The 18,762-nt window shown below is 39.5% G+C and overlaps 1 protein-coding gene across 2 annotated transcripts in view; it reads right to left on the reverse strand.

Moving 5' to 3' along the window:
* The window catches only part of LOC103046961 (A disintegrin and metalloproteinase with thrombospondin motifs 20), a 94,048-nt gene that overhangs the window by 49,176 nt on the left and 26,110 nt on the right, over positions 1–18,762 (reverse strand). For both annotated transcript variants that reach the window (XM_049474531.1, XM_049474532.1), the window contains 4 exons: positions 17,832–17,937; positions 14,231–14,377; positions 9,956–10,097; positions 8,446–8,550 (listed from right to left, as the gene is read on the reverse strand). In XM_049474531.1, coding sequence (XP_049330488.1) covers positions 8,446–8,550; positions 9,956–10,097; positions 14,231–14,377; positions 17,832–17,937 — 500 coding nt within the window. The remainder of the gene's footprint in view (positions 1–8,445; positions 8,551–9,955; positions 10,098–14,230; positions 14,378–17,831; positions 17,938–18,762) is intronic.

Raw genomic sequence — 18,762 nt, forward strand, 5'->3', positions numbered from 1 at the left:
AGCCTAAGCCTTTAAGGCATTCCCTTCCCTGCTGGCATTTCATGTTTACAACGCTTTTATTTAGCCTGAAAGGTGGAGGGGAGAAAGGAGTTCAGATGAAAAAGAAAAGTGGTGAAAACAGAAGAAAAAACTGGGGCCATGTATACGGGGATTTTTTTTTCTGGCTATAGAGAAATCTTGGACCATCACTAACACACACACACCATCACAGTCAGAAAGAGTACGAGAAAGGGAGCAGCAAATAAAAGGAGAGAATACACTGCCTCTATAGGCTGCAACAAGCCCAGCTGTTCCCGGCACATGTTTCAAATTAGAGAGTTTAACACACTCAGACTCACACATATGCAACACCACGACCACATAGGTGCTCGCTTTCCTACCGATCTATCTTAAACATAGTTTCAAACAGTGAATAATCCCAACCTGTCAGAACTCAAATAACATTTCAGTATGATGTGTGTGTGTGTGTGTGTGTGTGTGTGTATATGCGTGTTCTAAGCCCATGCCGAATGAACAGTAACTCCTAAGTCATTCAGAAAAAGCATCTGCTCCAGTGAGGTGCTCTATGGTTACAGCTACCCTGTAATTGCAAAGAAGCCCCTTTCCAGCACATCATTTTGCCCTAAAAAGTATACATCAGTGCAAGAATGAGAGGACACGCTGACTGATTTAAAAACCCTGCTCTCTTTCATTTTAACACGGCCATTTCCATAAGACATTAGCTTTCATGTTGGCTTTTTCACAGCTATAGGTTGGAGTTCACCCTAGCCACAGCAGGGTTCAATTTGCACAGTCCTCTGACACACACACACACACACACAAGGAGAGGCTGGACATCACCATTTGTCACTGGCTTAATTTAAAGGTTTCTCATGAGATTTATTTCTGAATTCACCACATCATATGATATAGCAATGTTTTTACAGAATCAAGAAACGCACAAATTAACCCTATAATCAGTGACGCTTTGTGGGTTGGTTAGTTAGTTGAGTACGGGAAATGAACAGTAATATTAGAACAACAACATACAGTGTACCACTGGTACAGTTAAATGCTGCAAATCTTTTTAAAGCTCTTTGTTCACAACTTTTTATACTGTGATAGTATGCCAGGGTTGGGCTGTATAATGCCAAAACGTTTTGTTTTTTTTTTAATAATGTTAAAGCTTGGTTGGTATGAGGGTAATAGTCTATTTTAAAATCCTTTCATTTTCCCGAAAATCATCAGTGCGTTTTTTAGTGTGGTGCACCTTACATTTTAAATTCTACCAGTCAGCTTGTAATGAGCAGTAAAGCCACTCTGCTGAAGTACAGCTAGTGCTGGACGATATGGCCAAAATTTATATCACGATATATTCCTTAAATTTCGGTCGATACGATATAATTTCGATATCGATATAAATACTTTGAAGGCCTCAGAAAACTGCTAAGAAGCCCTGCAATCCCTGCAGCACTGCGGATTTAAATTATTATATAACTGTGTATTTGCACTTTTTGTATGGCTGGCATCAGATACCCTCATTATATGCACATCTACCTATCTATCTATCTATCTATCTATCTATCTATCTATCTATCTATCTATCTATCTATCTATCTATCTATCCATCCATCTATCTATCTATCTAATGGAAATCTGTACCTACTACTGTCTGAAAATTTTATTTAAGTCTTTGAAACCTCCTTTCACAAAAACTTTACTACTTTAGAAATAAAAGTAGTCAAAATAAATCAATGCTCAATATTATTTGCATATAGCAAAATAATAACATGACATCCCTGTCAAACATAAGCCTATATAACTATTACCAATAAAAATATAAATTACAACAGAGGCAGAACTTCTTATTCTTTGTGAACAAATTTAACAGATTAAAACAAAAGTGTTTCAACTAGGATATAGAATACAAGAAGCCTTTATATACATAAAAGCAACAAGATTTTCCCGTCAAATAAACAAACCTACAGGCTTTATCAACTATGAATAACTTAGTTACAACATAAGCTATAGAAGTGCTTCAGTCAGTATAAGAAAAATATTGTATGTAGTGGAGTTGCTTGAAGTGGTGGAACAGATTAGATGTATTAACATTACCGCTGCTGGTCGGCTGCACTCTCCGGCACAATTTGCAGCAAAGCGGCAAGGGAGCGGACCCGCGGCCGAGCGAGCGGACCCGTGGCCGGCCTCGAGGACCCGCGGCCGAGCGAGCGGACCCGTGGCCGGCCTCGAGGACCCGCGGCCGGCCTCGAGGATCCGGGGCCGACCGAACCGAGTCTACCTTAGCCTTGGATCCGCTCGTCTCGTCTCGTTTGGCTCCAGCGCGAGACATTTTTGCTGCGTAGCGAAGCGGACCAGAGCCTAGCCATTTTAACCTAGCCTTGCCTTGCCTAGCCTGTTTGGCTACGTGCCTGTGTGGTTACGTCATCACGCACTGACGTAGCCCAGCTACGGGGGCTGAATGTGTTGAGCTCTGCGGCGAGCTGACGCCAGTAAAAAACGCCTGTCCGTGATTCTGTAAATAATACATATCGATATACCACAAAACTGATATCACCGTTATTGAAACATTTCTTATCGCGATAAATACCAATATCGAATTATTGTCCAGGCCTAAGTACAGCATTATACAGGAGTTTCAGATATGTTCTCCAGCATCGTGACTCGAGACTGAAGCTGTATTAGCATCATCTGCTAACCGTGCTAAGCGCTAGCTCTTTCACCATTCAGAGGTAAGTATATTGGACTTTAGCCTGCATGATTACCATGTTAAAACAAGCTACATGGGACAAACTGCTAGCTAATATCACCCTGGCTTACAGGAAACCTTAAGGGTTCCTCAGTGTAGAGCTGTCGGGTGGCATTAGCCGTTAACTGTGGCAAGCCTTAGTGGAAATCTGAAGATCTAAGCTTACTGTACATGGCAACACCCCTGTTCCTTACTAGTGTTATAATCCAGTGCACCTTATAGTGCAAAAAACGGTAAGTATGGTATTTCAAAATTTCTGTCTGATATGTCACATTTCCGTACTGTGTCTATCTCTCTATTACAATGCCAAAATAGCTCTTACTTGTGCATTTAAGACAGCCACAGAGAGGGGGCACTGTAGGAGCTTACTTAATATGAGTGGGGAAAAAAAAGAGGCCCACCATGACATAAACCCAGTGTTGGATAACACCCAACCCTCCTGTATGCTGTAACTTTAATGAATGAAAGTAACATTTATACAGCTCCTTTTTTAATACCCAAAGACACTTCACACTCTGCTAAATTGTGTAGAGGCTACACACAGTGATTACCTCCTGAAGTTATGGAAGCAAGACATAAAAGGCTAAATGATAATCAGCTGATTGCTAAAGCAGAGACAGAACTGGCTAACGCTCACTTGCTTTCCCAGCTGTAAGGCTAATAGCTAATTCTACCAGAGGCCAGTACAATTCAACGCATAAGACCCAGAGAGGACGTCAAAATAATTCAATAAGACATGGGAAAAATGACAAAAAGTTCTTGTTACAGTGTTAAAAGCAATACTATGCTAGGCTAGACAAAGCTTTGCAGCTGGGAGCCATCACGATAACGTATACCAGTTGATAAAACCAAAGCAACTTTTTTTTCACAAGCCCACCATAAATGTTTAAAGAGGTCCAATGCTTTTTTGCCAGTCGATATTGCACTAAAGCACTAGCATCTCAAACCAAACTAAATGTCAGATTTTGCACAATGAATAAGGCTTAACAGTTGGCACTATGCATTCAGCTTTTTCTTGGCATGCACCAGACCAAGGTTTCTCAGTCTATCTGTCAAATAGCAAAATTTATTAATAACCCCAGAGAACATGTTTACATCAGTCTAACCAAAACCTGGCAATGCACATAGAGATCTTAGGCAGCTTGTTGGTCTCGTAGCTTGCTTGGAAAGGTAGACTGAAACTCAGTAGTGTGTATAGCGTCTAGGGGCACTATGATTACACAGTTTAAAACATTAAATACATGTTTGCAATGAGCTGGCAAAGTGATTAGGTTGCAACTTAAATGAAACAGACATATTTACTGAATTTCTTCGCACTGTAAGGCGCACTATTAATGAACATCTATTTTCTGGTCTTTTTTCATACTTAAGGTGCATAATGTGACACTAGTAGGAATGGACAGGAGTGTCGCAATGTTTTCATTCTAATTCATCAGGTCTCACCACTGGTGAGAGCTTGTATTAACACAGTAAACATGCAGGCTACAGGCCGATAATACTCACCTCTGAACGGTAGCGATTAGCAAGGTTAGCGAGTAATTCTAATGCTGCTCCAGTCTCAAGTCTTGGTGCTGGAGAACTAAACTGAAACTCTTGTGTAACGCTGTACTTCAGCAGAGTGGCTTTACTGCTCCTTACAACTTAACTGGTAAAATTCCTGCATAAAGCGCACTGACTATTTGATTATCGGGAAAATGAAAGAATTTTAGGTGTGGCTTATAGTGCAAAAATACAGTTTATCATACTTAAATTTTTAGCAACGTTCCTTCCTGCATCAATTTAAAACAGTGACTAAAAGAGACTGTGTGTATGTAGTGTAGGTGAATGCAACAGCTGTCCAAAGCAGTCATTTTAGCTCCTAATGACAGTTTATAGCTCTCACCAACCAACACTGCAGCAGATACCTGTAGAGGAGCTACATCATCCTGGAAGAACTATGCAATCACATGCATACATATAAACACAGATGTCAGCTTGTCCCATGCTCAGGAAAATAGGTCCTTGTCATTTTTATCACAGCCTTGAACTGTTTTTTAACATTAACAAAAGGCTATTTATCTTCAAATAAGCCTCAAGACAGATTAACTGATCCACAGTTCCACAAATCTGCTGACTCTTCTTGTGATGGATAAAAACAGAAGACTTAACTACACCTTGGCAAACCCAAATCAAATGAAACTCCATGCTGACTTTTATGTTTTAGCGGCATTTGCCTTCCTGAGAATAGTAACAAAGGTCTGTAGGACTTGTGTGGATACATAAGCCAACACCTGACCTCAGAGAAAGCTTAAGTCCTCCTCACTAGATAGCCCTGGCATGTTCAAGAGTATGGCAACCAAAACAACAATTCATTTGTTAAATCAAATCCTTGGGCCTGTTATTGGGCGTCTCAATGGAAAGGCAGACAGATTAGCAAGCAAGGTGACACCGATCCACACTGTAGAGCATTGAGGTGGAGAGCAGAGAGTCGACCGAACGCTCTGTAAGAGCTGCCAGCAGCGGCGGCCAAGCAGCACAGCCGCCGCCAGCAAATTCTATTCCACCAGACTTTTGCAAGACTTCACTATCTCGCTCTAATTGTGTGAGACGAGGGCAGGTTGCAGGGAGCTGGAGAGTTCCCCTGAGTTTAATTGTGAGTAAGGCACAAAGCCCTCTTTTGTAAAGCCTTGATATAAAACGACTTGTAAAATGTCTTGAGAAGATTAGCAATAGGTGTACAGTATATGTAAAATTAGAAGAAAAAGAAATACTTGTAATAACAACTACTGGTATGTTATCCCTACAAATACTGTTTATTTTATAGTTTATACAAAAAAACATCTTAAACAGGTCAAGTACATACAAGTTTAGACAAACAAATTGTATTACTGCCTATAAAATATATTTAAACATATGGATATCCTATAGACCTAGATTTTAGTTTTGAACACATAGTTTCAGTTTGCAAGAAGGTTTTTATTTCATGTACTGTATTTTTGCACTATAAGGGGCATCTAAAATCACTAATGCTCCAGCCTTAGTGTTGGAGAAATTTAGAAATCTAAGCTTACTGTAAATAAACGGAAGCGCTTTACTCACCCAAATAAACAGTTATTTAGGAGATAAATCTGGGTAGAACACCAGTTTTGCTTAGCTTTACTTAACTTATTTAGCTACCCCCCACCACCACCCAGCGGCGAGACCTGCTGAATTAGAAGTTCCTTATAGTGTCTCTTAAAATCCAGTGCGCCTTATGTATGAAAACAGACCAGAAAATAGACATTCATTGATAGTGCTCCTTATAATACTGTGTGCCTTGTAGTGCGAAAAATATGGTATGTCTTTATCTTCTGCTAATAACTGCACACAAGGACTAAACCTTACTTTGCAATGCTTCATTGTGCAACATTCATGAAGGAGGCACCACTCTTTCTAAAGTAATTGTGCACACACAGTTTGATATTTTCACTCCTCTTCAACCCCACCCCCCCTCCCCGCAAGCAAGCATTCATGCTAGTGAAATCCAAGCAAGCTCATCAAAGGAGTGTGTGGATAGTAGACCCGCTGGCCCCACGGATGGCAGTAGACAGACTGGCTGTGTTCAGCGTCTCTCCGGGGCCATGCTTTTTGAAGGGCTGCAGGGGGAGAGAGGAGAGTGGTGGCAGTATTTATAGACAACAAGTGATGGGATGCCCTCGTTAGCGTAAGGCTCACTGAACCAGATGACAGGCAGACCGCCAGGGTCATGTGACCAAATTACTCACTCCAGCACCCAGCTAATGGAAAGGAAGGAGGAAAATGGAGGGAATGGGTGGAGGGTGAAGGTTTGAACCAAAAAGAGTCAAATCAATTATTACTAATACTAGAAGTCCTGCTTTAGGAATGCAGCTACTATGTTCTCAAAGTATAATAGTTTAGTGTTTGCAACATCCACACAGGCATATTTGCATATCTTTCTGACAATCCACATCTAATATAATTATAATTAAAGTAATACAGCACTAATGCAGAATATATTTAATTTCATAGACTGGCTTGACATTTAGTATCATTTAAGAGCCAGAAAAAGAGAGAGAGAGATTTTTAACAAGCCACCCTGAGTTGTTCCCCACATTAAAGAACTCCAAACAGACAGGTGAGCTGAGACTGAGAGCCCCTTTTCTTTCAACTCACTCCACTTCAAAGTACCCTGCAAGGAGATGACACCAAGCCCTCAGCACCACAAACAAAGGTGCAGGTGCCATGAAGGGTAAAAACAGAAGAAAAGATGGCCCTTTGTGTCCTTGTGTTGTTCAAGAACTCTGGAGTTCCAACTGACACCTAATACACTAATCGTCAACTATCTGAAAAAGTTTTTCCCCTCATAATCAAGAGACTGTTTGAAGTACAGATCCACTTATATTTATTTATACAGACACTGTAGGCTGGTTAGGCTGCAGTGTGCCATTACAGCCTGTCAGATAATCAGAACATTCAATGTTGAATGTTTAATAGATGTAATTATAGCACAACACAAAATGAGAGGCCTGTTTGGCTAATGAATAATGATGACATATTTAACACTGAGATGAACTCTTTCATGGTCCTATGGTTTTAATCAGACAGACTTGGGACCTCATAGCAACAAATCAGGCACAAACAACAAATGGTTCTCCTCAGAAAACTCCCTTGTGCATGACAGTCCAGCAGTTAATGAGAACAAGAGGAGGGTTTCCAGGCACACTAAAATCCCACAACTGTGTCACGGTTGTTTTGGTTGGATTAAGATACTAGAAATCCCCGTTAACAATTCAGCACTCAAGCAGCATAGTAATGCCAGGCTAGCCTAGTCTGTAACTCTCGTGATACTAGGCCACCATGAACTCACACTGAAGTTTCTGAAGTTTCCCTGCAAGCCTCCTGTGGGTAAATGGACATGAAAAAGGGAATAAGGCCCCCTTTTTCCTCAGCTCTCTCCTGAGCCTGAATCGGCTATGTGGGTCTTTTGTGTGAATGCTAGTCTCAACCCAGAGCTCCCTGACCAATGACCCACTCACCCGCATCTTAAAGAGGCTTGGGGGTCGTGGGTTCAGAACAAGGTGACTTGACTAAGAACGCTGCAAGGCATCCTATTTCAAAGGCCTTATGCCCCTCCTCTTCTCACCCCCCCAATTGCTCCCACAGTGCACTAAATGCTCCTAATTAGCATAGCATCCCTAAGGTGGAAGACAACAAGAGAAACCGCATTGTGAACTCAGACTGCTAATGTTACAAGTCGTACAGGACAGACAGGCCTATTTGGCTACATGGGGTCTCTTGTTGTTACATTTATCATCAGTTATTCAAGGAATACAATAGAATTACTTATGCTTCTACAAGGTACTGTGTAATTTTTGATCTGTGCTCAAGCTTCTGATGCTCTTGTCCCTTTCAGAATTTTACAAAGTGAAATAATTCCCAAACATGGTCCAGTAATGACCTTGACAGACACAACAAATATGACCAGAGATCTTTTTATCCCCTTGATTTACATTTGTTAGTAATTATTAGCATTGCTGTCTGTTTAAGATGCCACAAGGTAATGCTGCTCTCAGATGATGCATGCAATCAAATGCAGGTAACTGCAAAAAATGTGTTTCTGGGCCAAGCACATAGCAACCTTTTCAGCAACGCTGACATTTGTAGCACTACTGTCCATTAGTCAATGATAGAGGAGCTATAGTTTAGGAAAAGATTCTTACCATGCCATGTCCACAGTCAGTTCCATCAGCCAGGGGCATATGCTGTGTGCGACACCCTTTATGATCCCCCTCAGCACTGGTACACCAGAGCCTCTTGCATTGTTTCTGTAACGTGGGGGTAAAAACAAATAGTCAGATTTTTAATGGGAACTTATCTTCACTAACACACAAAAAAACTTTTAGGCTGGAGCTTTTAGGTTTAGTTGGAGTTTCTGAATCTGCTGATCTTTATGTACCATTTAATTGTTTTGCTTTACACTGAGTCAAACATTTTGGATTAATGAACCAATAAAAATGCTCCAAAATAACTTTGAATAAAATCCTTTACACTTTTCACAGTTCCATTTAAAATGTTACCAAGTTCTGCTTATCCTGCAATCTTTTCCTCTCATTTTAAAGATATGGAGATACAGATACATACTGATTTTCCACTGATAAACAAACTGATCCACACATACACACTACAATTGACAGTGTTAAATTTAAACTTTAAGAGAACACTGTCCTAAATAACATATGGTCCCACTCAATACTGTTAAAATAACTCTACCACAAGAGTTAATACTGAAGACTTTTATCAACACCATAGAAGGTCATATATTTATACTATGTTACTCTCATCAGTGTTTACACATTTTACCCCATACAGTAAAACAACTCTCAAAATTGTTATTTCATTTTTTTTAAGTTCGTTTGAATTTATTTTTGTATATTTTCAGAACTTTTCCTGAAACTATATACCATATCTATAAGACATTATAAAATGTGAACTATACCAGAGAATAAATTATTTTTATCCTATCTCATTTTTATTAGAAATTGAAAAAAATGGTTCTCCCATAACACAATAACACCAAGAGGCTGAATAATTCTCCACCAGGGGAACCACCACAACTAAATTCCATTTACCTACAAACACATGTAGGTAAGATGCAGACTGCAGAGCATGCTGAGAGTTAAGCAGAATCAAGAGTTGAATTTTAACTCTGAGTAGTAACATTAACTCTGTGGATTGTTTATCACTAAGGGTTATAAGAAAAACTCCCAGAAAGTTAAAACATGTTTACACTGTGATTTTAACACTATGGATTTTAGTGTGTATGAAAATGGGTACTTTAACCTTTTGAACTCCAGGCTACGGTTGTTCCTGGTATTTGCTATGCTTTGCATGTAGCTACTGATGAGTATTCCTTAGGATGTTATAATAGTCATGGAACACAGGGGGTTGTGTACTTAAATACAGAATTTACTTTTATCTTCATTAATCTTCATCTGACACTAAAACTACTAAATATAATATTCTCTAAGATTTTCTTAGTAATCTACAATAGATCATAATGTTTCGATTGTATCACTCACACACTGATAGAGGAATAGAGACAATGCATTATTATGGAATGGTTTATGAATGTTTGGAAGTAGTCTGCTGCTGTGATAAACATTTCACTTATCAAATACAAGATGATATTACACCTTACAAGACTAAATGCACAGCTTTGCGTAGCCTTACCATAAACGGACAGACTTGAGAGCCAGGTCCGAACATCAGTTCACACTGCCGATTAACGTTGTAAAGTTGACCTGGGAGCTTGACAGGAAGGTCGTATGTTTTTCCAACTGGTTCATCCAACAAACACTCTCCATAACCAGTACTGGTGAACAAAAGACAGGAAACAGAATTTTGCAATAAGCACATTGAATTCAGCAATAAGTTTAAATTTTCGTAGAAAAAGGCCATACAATTTTACTAGTTGATTCGTTAGCTGTTCAATTACACATTACACATCTTGTCGACATGATATTCATGTTGGTTGTAGAAGAAATCACAACAGCAATTTTATTGTAACACTTACAGTACGTTATTGTAACAGTGGGTGGTCTCTCTCTTTACTGGCTCATGTGACTAAAATGACTGCTTAGTCACTGCATCTTCATCCCACACACAACAAACTGCATTTCAGTGTGAGAAAACACACACACTCTCCCAGGACCTCAATGTTCCACTTCACAATGCACAAAATAGCAGGATTTGCAACCATATACACACTTGCCAAAAATGAAGTTTTTTAACAGCACTTCTCCAACAGAACCCTCTTTCTCTGGTGACATACAGCCACCACACCCATCCTTTGAATTACATAGGAGGGTCACAAAAGAACAGCTGTTTAAAACATGTTCACCAATGTGCTGCTTTCAACTGCTGGTTTTAAACTCTGAATAGGCCTTTTAATACAGTGCATCAGGGGTTCATTCATTAAAATACAGTAAAATACCTCCATAGCATGAGCCGTCTCTCTTTTTCCTGCCCTACCTGTGTACTTTTGCCAACAGAGAAAAAGGAAACTGAGCAACACAATAGCAGCTTGATGTGTAATTATGAGACATGTTGACACTGCTCGTGCAATTTGTCCGCCGTGAGGGGGACTAAACACCTGTTTCATCCAGCCCCAGCTGATCCCCCGAGCCTACTCATTACCTCAGCTTATCCCCTGTCACTGCGCTGCACTACTCTTTCAGGCCTTCAAACGCTCAGAGGCACCTTTGTTTTCAGGCTAGGAAAAAAGCAATAAGTGCAGTATGTGTGCTTTAGGGAATTAATCTATTCAGCAATGAGAGGGCGACTCACAAAGCTATAATAGAGGTGTACCTCCGTTCTAGACTCACAGCACTGGCCTAAACTGAGGCTCTTTCAGCACAGTGCTGTCAGCACATCAGCTATACAGAACATTATGGGTCAGTTATTAAAACAGCATGACAAAAAAGTTTTAGTTCTCACTGAACTCTCTAATATTAAAGTGTGATGCGAGAAGTCTATCAAGACAGAAGGCAGGCCAAAGTCTTCAGGTACAGACAGAAGATCCACACCTGTAAATCACTAGAGTGAAGTACAGGTATTTGGTAAAATTATACACATAATTCAGTTACTAAGAAAAATTTAATTTTGTAATGGGAACCAAGTATACTGTGTTAGATGACATGCTTGATTTATAGTTCTAAATAATGTGTCCCGTGCAACTGTGCAGAGGTTCACAGTAATACCCAGTAAGACCCAGTGTTCCGGATATGGCTCAATATGTGAAAAGTTTGAAAGCAACATGCTACAATAACCCTAACCCATTCAGTTCAGTTGTCAGTCCTGACATTGTCTGTCTGCCTGCCACGGGTTCACACAACAAAGACTCCACTTCCCAGTGTGCACCTGTGCCCAACCTCCCGGACATGCCAGATCACATGATGCCTCAGCATTACGGCTCACCCAACTTATAAATTTACTTTCAATTGTGTTTCCCTGAATAAATAACTTCTGATTTCCTCTGCTCCCTTGTATTCTGTCACAGTGGCCAAACACACACGACAGACACACACGGATACCAAACACACAGTTTATTAAATAAAAGGCTAAACCTTCAGGAATGGTGAGGGACAGGCAAGGTCAGTAACAAAAAGGCAGCAACATACCAGATTGGGCAGGCAAAGTGGAAGAAGAGCAAGGGTAGTCAAAATCAAAATAGTCAAAAATACAAAAATAGGGTCAGCAATGAGTAAACGTACAAACTATATAGGGCTAGGCAAAAGAGTGATCAAAGATACAAAACAGAAATTAAACGCTGGGTCGAAGAGCTAGAAAACTAGGTTCAATACCGGGCAAGGGGGCAAAGGAAACCAGGGGGTATTCATATAGAGAAACACAGGTAAGAGTAAATTCAGAAGCTGGGTGAGCCGGAATGCTAAAGCGTCACAAGATCCGGCATGTTCGGGGGATTAAGGGCAGGTGCACACTGGGAAGGTGAGACTTTGGTGTGTGAACTAGAGTCCATGGCAGGTAGACAGACACTGTCAGGACTGATATCAATAATAAATGATCAATGTTATTAAACGGGTTCCACAATTATTGTTTATCTGCCGGTCTAATATACTTAAAAAAAAATAAACCAAAATATGTGGTATCTATACTGGTTGTTATGGTTGACTTTTGTCGTTCAAATTTTGTTTTAAAATGAGCATAAAAACTTTTCTAGTTTGTATACATGCAAGATGGTTTGTGTGCATATTGAGTTAAGATTCATACATTGATGTACTTCATAATGTGAAGCAAGTGTGAGTAATAACCCTATCCTTATATGCACTTTACATGTTTACATGAACCATGAGTCACATGAGTTAAATGAACCAACATCTGCCCAAACACATCATTTGATCGGGAGCATGCAAACATACAACTGTATAGTATGGAGTGTTTTTGGTCAGTTTCTGCAATTCCTTGAGAGCTCAGTAATCTGTAGTGAACTGTAAAGGGGGAGATTAATGTCCCGCAAATAGAGCTAATTGACCTGACACTAAAAATCGTGTCCAAAATAAAAGAGGCTTCAGACCAGCCAAGTCATTAATTACTGCAGATGAGTGTGGGCTTGCAAAAGTCTCTACGCCTGCTCCCAGCTGCAGAGGAGAGACAGCGGAAAATGACATGTTTTGCCAAAAACCATTATGTGCTTTCAAAGCTTGAGCACATTTATTAGCATGCAGCGAAACCTAAAGAACAGATATTCAACATAAACATATTACTAAACTATTGCAATAAAATGAGTGGGGAACTCTATCTGGCTATCATGATTAATTCCATACATAAATTAAAGCTGGAGAGGGTCTATTCATCTCAAGTGTGTGTGTTCTAGTGTGTGTGTTTGTTCTTGCATATGTACACTCCTTAAACCGCTGTCAGTAGAGTGTTCTAGACTGGAGAGCTCTTGAAGGTGAATGGGCAGTCAAAACACTGATGTACTTAACCATGTCACCTCTTGGGAAGTGTTGTGGTCATCAATGCGGTTCTTTGTTGCCTTGGGTTAATTCAGAAACAGTGGCCTTTACTTTTTCCACAGTTCCCACCAGCACAGAAGCACTCTGATGCCAGCTGCAAAGCCACCTCCACTTGTTTTTAAATGTTGTCATTGTTAAGCAAATCCATATTTTTGTTTTGTCAACCTACTATTGACATTTTCATTTCAGTTCAAACCAATCTTGATGCCCTAAAAGGAACAGAACTCTACCTTCATACAGTGTCTGCCTCTCTAGTACGCTCCTACCGGATCCTCCGAAAGAAAGTCCACCCATGCCTGGGCTGGTAACCCTACATCCCAGCTCAGTGCCTTTTACATACTGAACAAGCCCTCATCAACAAGGCTGTCTTTTGTGGAGGTCCCACAGGCAAGAGCGCCAGAGAGCAGATCAAAGGTTCACATCCAGCGGGAATCTAATTTTAACTGACATTTCCCATCTTAAAGGGAAGCCCTTCAGTCGGGACTGCTGCTTGCTGCTCCACTTTGGAAGCCCTGAATGAACTGTTGCCCTGGGATACCGTTGCTGAGGGACAAAGCACGCCAGCGACTAAATGACTGTTTGTCCAATGTCAAAGTCACCCCAACCAAAAGAGGAAAAATAAGCAGAGAGAGGAAAAGAGAGCGATATAGAGAGAAGAGAGGAGGAAAGACAGGGAAAGGAGAGGGTGGATCAAATGAGAGGATCACAATTAATCCTTTTCTTTTCAAACAGGAAATATTTTTAGCAAAATGCAAAGCCAAGAAGAAACTATATACGCAGCAAATAACTTTGATGTGATACTCAAATTCATGAGGACAGACACAGACTCCTTACATACTATCTATTATGTTCAAATGTATCAGTTATTCAATTTATGTTCACCAAATTCAAACATAAGCACCTTGGCATGGTAAACTAGGTATTATGAGGAAACAAAAAAAGTGTCAATGAGAAAAAGGCAGGCACCTACTCCAGAAACTCTGTGATGTACTTTCTGCTGCACTTTGACCATGACCATGGGCTGGTGTCATAGTTCAAGGTTGGTGCCATTACATGATACTGATGCTTGATTCCTGCCTCCCGGCACTTTGGGTTATCATCATGTGGCATGTTAAACCTGAAACAAACACACAGACACAGAAGAATAAGAAACAGTTTTTTGTAGTCTGAAATACTGTAATAACTGTAACAGCGCTTATGACGAGTGTGCTGGACAGGTACTCCAAGGTTTCAATTGTTTTAAGCAGCAGCCATACATCAAGAACAAATATTACTTTACAATACATTTTTGGTCAAATTTTTACCACAGGAGCAAATAGGAGACCAGATATGAGTACTAATCAGATGTCACCTATATAAACTGTTGTTTGGTAGCAGATGCCCCATGCTTAAAAAGTATCTTATATCAAGAGCATCTGTGATACCACACACACACACATAGTCGTGACAAGTGTGACACTGGATGGATTATGTTCAGCTGTGTTGTGTTTGCTGGGATTCAAACAATTCCAGCTGTGAGGTCATACATCTACACACACACACACAAGCCCAAATATACAGACATAACAAGACATGCTTCTTGAATCTGACTTGAAATACAAAATTTGTGCTAATATAAGAAATTAGAAAACTTCTAAACACAGTCAGAATTCAACAATCTGTCGCCAATCTGTGTTGATGGGTAGGAAAATGAATCTTTTTTGATGCTTTTAAATGTACTGTCACCCGTTCAAATCTATATCAGTCTTTCATTGCTAAATCTATGTGTCTGTGAAAGTGAAAGAAAAAAGCCTCTGCAAGAGATCACAACTGACATACTGCAGACATTGGGCTCAGTAGTTGAGTATAATGACATATCAGCGTGACAATTTATGTTTTGGAAGATCTGCATATATCTACAGCTCTAGAAAAAATTTAGTTTCTGAAAAAACTTCAGTTTCTCTGATTTTGCTATTTATAGGTATATTTTTGTGTAAAATGAATATTGTTGTTTTATTCTATAAACTAGGGACAATATTTTTCCCAAATAAAAAAAAATGTAATTTAGAGCATTTATTTGCAGAAAATGGGAAATTGCACAAATCACAAAAAAGATGCAGAGCTTTCAGACCTCAAATAATGCAAAGAAAACAAGTTCATATTCATAAAGTTTTAAGAGGTCAGAAATCAATATTTGGTGGAATAACCCTGGTTTTTAATCACAGTTTTCATGCAGCTTGGCATGTTCTCCTCCACCAGTCTTACCCACTGATTTTGGATAATTTTATGCCACTTCTGGTACACAAATTCAAGCAGTTCAGTTTGGTTTGATGGCTTGTGATCCTCTATCTTTCTCTTGATTATATTTCAGAGGTTTTTAATTTAGTAACATTTGGAAGTGAAATTCTATTTTTTCCAGAGCTGTATACATTTACTGCTGTAGTGCAAAACAACAAATTTAAACAACTCGTTTGTATTAGCATCATAAATCAAAGGCTGATACATGAAAGCAAATGGCACTCATACAGTATCTAATGCATAGCAGTAGTAGAAAATACACAAAACTATGTTATAGTTTCTGGCACTGTCAGTGTATGAATGCACTGCTTTCCCTGTTTTTAAACCTTTGCCAATTCGAACAGGCCCAACTGGCACCAGTTGACAGAGTAAGAGGCACTGGTGTTAGCTTGAGCTGTTGGAATTTGCTCCATCTATCAACTCTGAGGGGGAGGAGAATTTCTGCCATTCTTACATGCAGTCTGACACTGGACTCATTCACTAACTGATAATGGGGGTACTACAGAGAATTATGCGGAACACATTTTGAGTGATTGAGTCATGTTAGAAGTTGGTCATCTGTCCACAAAGGCTTTATTCATAAGCACCCCATCATACATTTACGCATGTGGTGATAGTGGCATGTTGTGAAAACACACACGAATAGAGGCCAGTGTCATCACAACAGAATTTTACATGGTGATTACATGGTACTGAATGACAACTTGGTGGGAAAAATGTTCCAAGCTCTGTACTGAAAAGAATAGCCAGTTTGTATCACTAATATCAGTATCAACACAATCTTTACAGAATCAGTGCTGTTCTTGCAACCTTTCCAGCAAACAGTTCTCAGTATCAGCACTTAATGCAGAGATGAAAAAAATTGGAAGACCAAAATTTAATGAATAATAAAAATCTGGAAATGGTTACAAAGAATTTCTATGTTCTGGGACTTTGGAGAAAAATGGTAAAAGCCATTTTCTTTAAATTAAAAAAAAATGGAGACAAATCCCCCAATACATCACATAGAGTTAAGAGTTCATGATACCACCTTTAGAAAAAACTAGAAAGAAGAGTTCAAATTACGCCCATTTTAGTTCTTAATAGAGCAGTAGATTGTAATCTTTGTTAAAAAGTAGTAACTGTCCATTAACACACAAACTCAGGTTTTTATTTTATATCATTTTATAAATAATTTAAAGCATTGTTTCTTAGTCTTGGTATAGAAAGCACCATGTACTGCACAGTTTTATTGGATTCCTTTATTTTACAACCCCTGCGACTCTGAAAGGGTTTGTTAATTAGCTGATTTGTTGAATCAGGTGTGTTGGGGGTGCAGAGAAAGCACTAAAAAGTGCAGGGTAGGGTTGAGAAACACTGCTTTAAAGGAACAGCAGCTCAAACCGGCTATTTTATACGGGGAGAGAATGGGTGTTGTGATGCCTAATCTTGTGGTATTTTGACCAAAGCATATCACAGACATTTCATTAAGCTCACAGGGAACTGTGATATCTTGTGGTAGTGCTTTGAAGAGCTGGTCAGAGACTTCATCACCTCCTAACTGCCCGATTCCACGGACTCACTAGAGTTTGCATACCCCCTCTAACTACTTTACAGATGATGCCACCACACAGCTTTTATATAGACACGGATCTGGAAAAAAATAAGAGAACACTTAAAAATCCAAATTGAAAACCTCTTGAATATATAACCAAGAGGAAGATGGATGATCACAACCATCAAACCAAGTTGAACTGCTTGAATATTTGAACCAGGAGTGGCATAAAGTTATCTAAAAGCAGTGTGTAAGACTGTTGGAGGAGAACATGATGCATGCCAAGATGCATGAAAACTGTGATTAAAAACAGGGTTATTCCACCAAATACTGATTTATGAACTGGTAAACTTTATAATATGAACTTGTTTTTCTTGCATTATTTGAAGTGTGAAAGCTCTGTTCCCTTTTGTTATTTCAGACATTTCTCTACTTCTGCAAATAAATGCTTTAAATGAAAATATTTTTATTTGGAATTTGGGAGCAATGCTGTCTATAGTTTATAGAATAAAACAACAATTTTTAACCTGAAATGCTTCTTTTACACTCTTGCCATAGTTTGGACTCGGGTTAAACCAGGTTGGGTGCAGTAAAGGAGAGCAAAGTACAGAGAGGGTATTAAAACTGGCCTGTTATTAAACATGGTTTATTATGCTTTGCACCTGTGTGTGCCCCTGGAAGGGGGATAAAAGAGGGCTTTTGTGCAATGCATGGGGGAAACTTTCGGCCAGACAGACCCCTCCAGGAGACCGAAACTTACACATGACCCAGCTCATGGGCAATGGTGAAGGCAGAGCTCAGACCATTCTCCTCGCTGATGGAGCAGCTCCGATATGGATCACACATCGTGCCCAGTTCTGCCAGACCTGTACAGGAGAGATACGTGTAGTTTAGCTCAGCAATGTCAAACCACCATACAAAAAAAAACTGCAGAAAGTCCAAACTAACCTAACTAGCATAAACTTAACTTCTAGTTTATGAAGAGCAGGTTTAAATACTACATTTCTATTTAAACACTCTAGGAACTTCACTGCATACATTATTGTGCATTTGAGTGGAGGATAACTGACCCTGACATACACACCTGCGGTTACAGAGAAAAAAACCTTTTACAGGTCACCGAGTGCACTTTTATGTAAGCCACTGTCATGGGGCTTATTCAACTGCCTGGCACTTCGCCAAGTTGACCATCACACAGCTGCTCCCACTATATGTAGAGCTGACCACACTTCAGTGTGACATCATATGAGAAAAGCCCATTACATAGTGGTCTGACAGTCTGGCACTCGTGCTTCTATAACATGTCTGAAGCTGTCTGACATTTATATTATGGTAGACATTGCTACTGCTGAACAAAGTCACCAGCACACAGGGGTCATACATACTTATGTATAAATGACTGACAAGGGCAGTGTATTGGCAACTTGGCAATTAAAAAATAAGTATATAATTTCCAAACTAATTATAATTACTGACTAAATCTTTTTTTTGTCTTTAAAAAGTGTATACCGGTAATTGCTTTTTTTACGCTATTCTGTTATAGAGTTATTATGTCAGTGGCATTTAATAGTCTTAAAATGACCAAAATATCACGTATCGCAATAATTTCTGGGACGATATATCATCCACAAAATTTCTTATCATGACAACCCTATTCTCTATTACGGGGTCTGATTAAAGTAGTGGACAGC

This window comes from Astyanax mexicanus, chromosome 2 (genome assembly GCF_023375975.1).
Source record: "Astyanax mexicanus isolate ESR-SI-001 chromosome 2, AstMex3_surface, whole genome shotgun sequence".
NCBI lineage: Eukaryota > Metazoa > Chordata > Actinopteri > Characiformes > Acestrorhamphidae > Astyanax > Astyanax mexicanus.